The sequence below is a fragment of the Mus pahari genome, chromosome 2, assembly GCF_900095145.1.
Source record: "Mus pahari chromosome 2, PAHARI_EIJ_v1.1, whole genome shotgun sequence".
Lineage (NCBI taxonomy): Eukaryota > Metazoa > Chordata > Mammalia > Rodentia > Muridae > Mus > Mus pahari.
Genome location: NC_034591.1, coordinates 101,029,098 through 101,037,508, shown reverse-complemented (window position 1 = coordinate 101,037,508; position 8,411 = coordinate 101,029,098). Strand labels below are relative to the sequence as shown.

General features: G+C 49.4%; 1 protein-coding gene across 8 annotated transcripts in view; it reads right to left on the bottom strand.

Moving 5' to 3' along the window:
- Positions 1 to 7,750, bottom strand: part of Dysf (dysferlin) — a 202,984-nt gene extending 195,234 nt beyond the window's left edge. For 7 of the 8 annotated variants that reach the window (XM_021191881.2, XM_029535482.1, XM_021191876.2 and 4 more), the window contains exon 1: positions 7,254 to 7,750. In XM_021191881.2, the coding sequence (XP_021047540.1) occupies positions 7,254 to 7,341 (88 nt within the window). In that variant the 5' untranslated portion in view covers positions 7,342 to 7,750. The remainder of the gene's footprint in view (positions 1 to 7,253) is intronic. The other variant, XM_021191889.2, reaches the window with a different exon arrangement.
- Positions 7,751 to 8,411: the final 661 nt, after the last annotated feature.

Below are 8,411 nucleotides of genomic sequence, written 5' to 3'. Positions count from 1 at the left end.
AGAGAGAGAGAGAGAAGAGAGAAGAGAGAAGAGAGAAGAGAGAAGAGAGAAGAGAGAAGAGAGAAGAGAGAAGAGAGAAGAGAGAGGGGAGAGAGAGAGAGGGAGAGAGAGAGAGAGAGAGAGAGAGACCCTATTTCTATTCCTGTCCCCACTCCAGTTCACAATACTCAGCACAGGAAATCTGCACGGGGTATGTCTAATATTTTCAGAGACTATTCCAAGGGACTTCAGCACACCCTTGGCCTGTGTCCAAGAAACAGGGACTCCATATACTTTTTCCATAAACCAGAAAAGCAACAGCTGCTGACCCAGACCCTGAGCACATCCTGAGGCCTTTCCCCATCTGAGCCTCCAGCTTCCTGGTCTTACTGCTGTTCATCACTCAGAACTTTCCTTCCCCTAAATGCACAGTCGGTCCCTTGTAGACTTCAGACTGGAGCCTCAACTCAATGGGGCCTCCTCTCAAAGGGATTTGTCTTGGTGATAAAGCTGTAACGGGGCTATGGAAATAGCTTAAATGGTAAGAGTGCTTGCTGTGAAAACATGAAGAGAGGAGTTCCAGCCCCAGAAACTGTGTTTAAAAACCAGGTGTGGTAGATCACTCTTGTAATCCTTGTACTAGAAGGTAGGCATGCCTGCTTATGCATGCATGCACGCGTACACACACACATACACACACACGAACAAACAAACAAACACAGAATTAAGCTGAAATGGAGAATGGAGCTTACTCTCCATATCAGTTCTTTCTCCTACTGATATTTCCCACAGTTTTATCTGGCACTTGGTATCCAAATTAAAAACTATATTTCCCCAGACTCCCTTGCAGCTAGATTTGAGTATGAGATTAATGAAATAGGAGGAAATATGTATGCAACTGTCCGCGTGCTTTATGGAGAAAACACGTGCTTCTCCAGTACCTTTTCCTTCTTTTAGATATTGCAAATACGAATTATGATGCTGTGCTATCACATATTGTCAAAGACTCTGCCTGGCGAGAATAGAACAAGAGGCAGAAGGATCTTGGACCACCTGATGCATCAGGAACTGTTGAACTAGCATGCCAGTATGTCAATGATTACCAAGGTTTATCATAAAGGTATTAGGGGTCTCATGATAGTGGATATTTGTATATCTGCAACTACAGAGAGAGAGCAAACTATTCACCAGTTGAAAGGTAAGAAGGTCAATTGGAAGTCCAATGGGAATGAGATCAACTTGTGAAGTAGTTTGTAGAATTCCAGATGGGGTTTCTGTTTGTTTGATGTGCTTAGACATCATGTTTCCAGACTGGTAGAGCTAAGGAAAAGGGAAATTAAAAGTCTTCATTGGCTTTAATGACGTCACCGCTCATGGGTGATGATGGATAAGGGAGACAATGCTGTCCTATAGTTTATGCTGTGCATAAGACAATACACTGGTGTCCCCAAGAGACGTGTCTTGGAGCAATATGATGTTTCATAGCAAAATTGTGCCCAAGTTAAGCACTGGAACATATCAATCTCCTCTTATAGCTTCCTTTGAAAAAATCAGAGATTCTATTTTTTTAACCACACCTGGCTTTTTAACATGGAGCCCATTTAACATAAATCTAATACCTGTGTATAGGTTGGGGGCGCACTAACCCCCACTTACCCAGTGAGCACATGGGTGCCATCATTGGCCAGGCTCCCAAGACACAAGAACGTTTGTAGTCCTGTTCTCTGTAATCTCTTGGTGGCCATACCACCTAACCATGGATAAAGACTGACGCTCTCTTGGTGGCCATACCACCTAACCATGGATAAAGACTGACGCTCTCTTTGAACACATTCTCATAAGGTCTGGAGTTTTGTTTCCCCAGGACCTAAACACCAAGCACTCTGAGGCAAAGACATTGTCCTCTGCTCAGTGACACCACTCGCTCCTCATGAGTTTACAGAATTCCTTTAGGACACGTTTGCAAGTCCCTAAGCCCCTGTATGTCCTCTCTGCTATCCTCACCTCTCTCTGGATGCCCCAGCCCAGTAACTACCTTCATGTTGCTGAGGATGTAAACACTCATGTGGTCCAACTACAGCCATAATCATGTGACCTCCAGGAAAAGCCTGCTATGGGGAAAATGATGCAGGCCCCTGGCCGGCCACCTTTCCCTCCTGGGGTGACCCAGGACTTGCAGAGACTGATTTAGCGTCTGTGAAAACAAGAGGGTGACACTTTGCGAAGGTGTTGCCTTCAGCACAGCGCTGATCCCCCTGCTTCCTCCCCACCAGCTAGGACTTCCTCTGATAGACAAAGGTGGATAAAAGCCAGCAGGCAAGCAGTGAGAAAGGGGGAGCATTGGGAAGGGGGGGCTGAGGGCTCCCGTTGGGGAAGGGAAGGGGGTCTCTAGAGAAATCTGCACTTAGAGAGGCATAGCAGCACTCTGAGGCCATGGCCTGCCATTAGGCAAACAGTGCCTCAGTTCAGGACTGATAAAGGAATGGCAGGCAGAGGAGTCAAGGGTGCCTGCAGATTGGCAAACAGATAGCAGCCATACAGCTGGTTCTATCAGACTGGGAGGCCATTGGATGGACAAATGGAGCCGACGACAGTTAAAAAAAAAATACTGAAAGCGTTCCTAGGTCTGAACAATAGTGTCTTGATATAAGTATATGTTAACTATAACAGTAATTATAAACATTTGCGATTATAAATAATAACTATAGCTAACATGCATTCATTTTTGTTTGTTAGTTTGTGAGTCTTATGTAGCCCAGGCCAACCTGGAGCTCTATGTAGTTGATGATAACATTGAGTTTCTGATCCTCCTGCCTCCATCTCCTGGGTGCTGAGATAACACATATGCATCACCCAACCTGCCTGTACACAGAGGTGGGGAGTAAACCCGGGGTCCCTTCCTATTAGGCAAACCTTCTACCAATCAAGCTATATTCCCAGCCCTACAGTTAAAAAGTGTTGAGGCCTGGAAACTGTTGAAAGTACTTTGTCTGGTCTGCCACACTTCACAGTGGAGGAGACTCAGACACAGAATAACTAACTGAGCGTCTTATCCAAGGACACACAGCAGAAAAGCAGCAGAGCTGGAATGGGAAGTTCAAGATTCGAAATCCAGGCCGTGGTGGCGCACGCTTTTAATCCCAGCACTCAGGAGGCAGAGGCAGGTGAATTACTGAGTTCGAGGCCAGCCTAGTCTACAAAGTGAGTTCCAGGACAGCCAGGGCTATACAAAGAAACCCTGTCTCGAAACACACACACACACACACACACACACACACACACACACACACACACACACACACAAGATTCGAAATCCTAAGCAATTTATGTGTACAAAGCTGGTGATCTCAGCTTCTCTCCCTCCCCCTCCCTTCCTCCCTCTCCCTCCTCCTCCCTTCCTCCCTCTCCCTCCCCCTCCCTTCCTCCCTCTCTCAATAGTTTTATGACACTGGGTTGTGGCCAAGGCTGCCAGCTGTCTGCACCCCTTTGTCCCCTTCTCAGCTTTTATTCCATAAAAAAGGCCCCCAGTGACACCCCTCCCCCTCCCCCCAGGGGTCCTGCTATAATCATGTCATCCTCAGACTTAAGACCCATCATCCTGGACTTAGGGTATCAGATCCTAAGCATGTACCTCCACAGGCGTGTGAGGACTCTGGGACAAGGGCTGGGACACCAGAAAATCATACTAAGTGGTGTCTAACCGGCCCTCCAGACGGGGAGAAGAGGATCCAAGGGAGACGCCTCCTGAGATGAGAAGGCATCCTTGAAGCCACACAGAAGAGCTGGGGCTCTCAGGACCTACGTGAGTAAGGAGGTCAGGGGGTCAGGGTGGTGCGTGTGTGCAAGTAAACATGCACGCACCAGAGCCTGAATTCAGTCGTCTTCCTGCTCTGTCCCTGAGTCAGACCTAGGGCTAGAAGGCAGCAGTAGAGAGAGTAAAGGTGGTGTAGAGATGACTAGATCCAGGATGCCTGGGCACGAAACCCCAAATCCAGTCCTTACTGGAGCAAACATCAGGCTAGTCACTTTTGTCTTTGTGCCTCGGTTTTCCCTTCTGTAAAGTGGGATGATGAGAGTTGCTATCAACTGTGCTTGCTACTGAACTAGGAGGTAGCTTGTGTTATATGTTCTATTCAGAAGCATGTCAGATGCACTAAGTCTGGATACTCATCATAGGATTTTTGTAGCCTTTTACAGAAATAGTTTCTGAAAATGATGTCTTGCTTGTTTAGCCAATGTCTACTTCCCCTCCTTGTAATAAAGACATTAAGAAGTCAGAACTGGGCCAGCCTGGTCTACAGAGTGAGTTCCAGGACAGCCAAGGCTACACAAAGAAACCCTGCCTCAAAGAAGTTAGGCTCCTCCACCTTTGGGTTATTTGTCCTGTACTGCCTTACAACCCTATCTATGTTCCCTCTCCTAGACTCAACCTTACACTGGGCACCCAGCCTGGTTGGTGTGGGTGGCACATGGCGTGCATTCCATGTGCCCTTTCTTATTCACGGGCCTCTTGGGAGGGGATTCTCTGGCAAAGCCCCTTGGCAAAATCTCTCTGGGCCAAGTCTTAGTGAAGGGGATAATACCTTTACCCTCTAACCCTGTAGACCTGACTGAGAGAATCTGTGAGATATTGTGACTCACTGGGAAGGCAGGTCTGGGTCAGCTAGGGAGAAAAGGCTTCCCAGAAGGGCGGTTTGCATTTCTCTGTCCCAGGCCAGAGCCTGCTCTATAATCATTCACCAGTCTGGCCCTGACGGAGAAGAGCAGAAGCGTGAGCAAGCTTAAATGCTGCAAGACACCCAAATTTAGACATGGGTTAAGAGTTTGGCTAACGCAGGAGGTGGAAGGTGGCCAGCCAGGGCCTGGGGGAGGGGAAAGACTGCATTCTCTGCTGCCTGACAATGACATCCTGGGGTTATGAGCTCCAGCCAGCCTGCTTCTCAGGTTGAGAGCACAGACAATACACTTCCTTTCTGGACAGTGAGCTCTGGGATCCAGGAAAGGGGAACATACCCAGAGGAGACAGGCGACAGCTAACAGGAGGCCCATGGATGCCCTCCCCCCAGTGAGGTTGAGGAAAGACTCTAGACAGGTCCCTGGGGCCGGTAACTACCGGCTGTGCTTCTGGTGAGCTAGAGCACTCCCATTCATTATCCCCACCACCCCCACTCCTCTAGCCTTTCTCCTGCTAGAGCTCCTGAGCCTGCCCTGGGGAGGGGTGGGCAGGAGAAAGAGAAGGCAAAGAACCTTTGCAGAGAAGGGAGGAGGGGGGAAGCTGGAAGGGAATCTGGGCTGCCTGGGTGGACACCAGAGGAGACACAGCCCCTGAGAATAGCAGCAGCTCTAGAGCAGACACTGGGCCCTGTGACTTTACAAAGCTTGTTCAGGCTTCCTGACAGTGAATGAGGAAGGAATACAGGAACTAGCTTAATACCCAAGGAGCATGCCTGGACTCTCAGGATAGCATCCTCCGCTCCCTCTGCCAGGGAGCAAGAGTAGAGAAGGAGGAAATATAGCATGAGTGGTACCTGTGGTTCTGAACCTTCCCAGTGCTGCGACCCTCTAGTACAGCTCCTCATGTAGTGACCCCTAACCATAAAGTATTACGTTTCTACTTCATAACTGAAACTTTGCTACTGTTATGAATCCTAATGTAAACATCTGGTATACTGGACATCTGATATAGGGCCTCTGTAAAAAGGGTCATTAGACTCCAAAGGGATTTAACCCACTGGTTGAAAAACACATACATTCCTAGAGCCCCTAGCCAGGCAGCTAACCCAGGCCATTGGCTGGTCTGCTCAGAGCTGAGGATACAAAGGAAACATAGAAAGTCTCCACCCCAACCCCATGGGAAGATGTCCTTGTCCTGTCTGCTGGACACACACTGATAAAGCTCATTCCAAAAGCTTCTGTGGGAAGCTGGGAGATGAAGGCGAAGCATGACAGGGAGTGGGAGAAGCACACATGGGGCATGTTCTCTAAGCTCTTCATCTTCTTCTTTTTTTGGGGGGGGGGGTTCAAGACAGGGTTTCTCTGTATAGCCTTGGCTGTCCTGGAACTCACTCTGTAGTCCAGACTGGCCTCGAACTTAGAAATCCGCCCGCCTCTGCCTCCCAAGTGCTGGGATTAAAGGCGTGCGCAGCTTTCCAGGCTGCCCACCCTAGGTCTTTGTCCAAAGATGCACCAAGTCCTACACTGGGCACTGGGTGCTCCCGGCACACCTGCGCGTGCCATGCTTGCATCAAGCCTTCAGATGTCCCATGGACTCCAGGGTGTGCACATGCTTGTGAGCCCATGTGCATAATCGATGACTGGTGACACCAAAAAGGGATGTTCACTGGATGGCCAGGGGCGGACTGATGCTCTAATCTCCTGAGCCAGGTATGAAGGGAAAAGAGGACTAGCTGGGAAGGAAGGCAGAGAAGGAAATGTAGAGGGTGGGTGGTGAAATTGGCCCAAACCCTTGTCCTCTACTCGTGATCCCCATTATGTCTCAGAGCTGGAAGACAAACTATGAAAAGCAGGGTCCTGGTCTGGTCCTGGGGTAGGGAAGGGTTGTCCTGGAAAAGCAAACAACAGCCGTCACATACTAAAAGAAAAGCGCAGGTATAACTCTGCCAAAGCTTGCTGTGGAAAGTCACAGGACCAGAGAGGAGCAGGCTGCTGAGCATTAGGGGACCCCAGTCTAATAAAGCCTAAATAACGCCCCCCCCCAAAAAAAACAGGTGTTATTCTGTTGAGAGCAAGGGAGACACCTAAAGATTGATAATGGTGACAGCTAAACTTCCCCCACTAGGGGGTGGGAAGGGAGGGAGGGAGGGAGGGAGAGAGAAAGAGAAAGAATAAGATTTTTGGAGGCGTGGCTGTTTTCTTCAGTGACAGGCGGTCTGCTGGTCTAGCTTCTGATAGTGAGTAAAGGCGCAGGGAAGTTATAAATAGGCAGAGGCCAGGGCCTTCCGGGGAGAGGAGCAGAGAGCCCTGCTTCACAGGGTTGTGCAGCCAAGAGTGGAAAGACATCTTTTAAGAGATCCAGAGAAAGGAGTAGTAACCCGTCCTCAGCCCTGGTCCAAGGCAGTTGGGTCACTTCTATCTCACAGCCTCAGTTTCCCCTGAGGTGCCCCACCCCTCTCCTCTGTGTATTACGATATTCAACGTTAGTCAGGTGTTGTTAAGCAGTCTTTTTCCTGGATTCCAGGCACGCCCTGATCACTCCTCAGGATTCTATTCTGGTCCCGCCAGAGTGCCTGGCAGGGTCTCTCCGGCGGTCCTACCTGCAAACACCGCGGAGCAGTAGGCATCGCTGATGTCGGAGTCCGGGGTGTGGACGTTCTCCGCAAAGAGGATGAAGACTCGCAGCATCGCGAAGCTGGAGGGGGAGGGTCAAGGCGCAGGCAGAGGGCTCGCCTCAGGAGCGAGGCAGACTTGGATGAATGGCTGCCGGCTCGCAGGTGTCGTCCTGAAGACGAACAGGCTAGTCCAGGCGGCCCCAGTGGGCTAGGCTAGGACCCTGTCTCCGACGGCCTCACCCGGCTAGTCAGAGTGCGTTGCGAGGAGAACAGGGGCTTCTGTTCATTTCCCACCCCCGCAGTTGTACTCCAGCTCCATGGAACTGTAATTCAATGCCCCGCCACCAGCTTTCCAATGACAAGGCACTTTGCCTTAGACCCTGAAGCTGCGGGCTGGGCGGCGGCCGCAATGGCCTGAAGGAGGACCAGAGCTTCAGGCACGCAGTGCAGTCCAGATCTCGCTCCCGGACAGAAGAAAGTTGGGCTCCACCCCTGACCTTCCACCTCTGGTCAGGAGCTGTGATACGCTTGGCTACGCTTGGCACTTGCAGTGGCCACGGGGACACGATAGCTCCTCAGAAACTGGTCAGACAGCCCCAGGGAGAGAGATCCAGGGCTTAGAGCTAGGAGCAGAAGCACCCTGGCGATTTCACTGAGCTCAGAATTTCATTGGTGGACAGCACAGAGGCTTTAAAAAGTTTGCCTCCTTCCCTGGCTGTAAAAGTAACAAATGATTTAACACAGTGGTTCTCAACCTTCCTAATGCTGTGACCCTTTAATACTACTAATAAAATTAATAACAACAACAACCTTCTAGTTGTAGTGACCTCCTCCCTAGACAAAATTATTTTTGTTGCTACTTCATAACTGTAATTTTGCTACTGTTATGAATTGTAATGTAAATATCTGATATGCAAGATATATGATATTCGACTTCTGTGGAATGGTTGTTGGATCCCCCAAAGGGGTCACAACCCACAGTTCAGAAGCACTTTTACACAAACAACTCACCTCTGGTTCTTTAAGACAAAACAAAATAAAAACTGTTTAAAATAAGATTCGGATATTTACCCAGTCCTGGCTCCCCTCTAAACTTATAAACGCATGTAACTGACAATTTGCATTGACTGCCTGAGTCAGGAT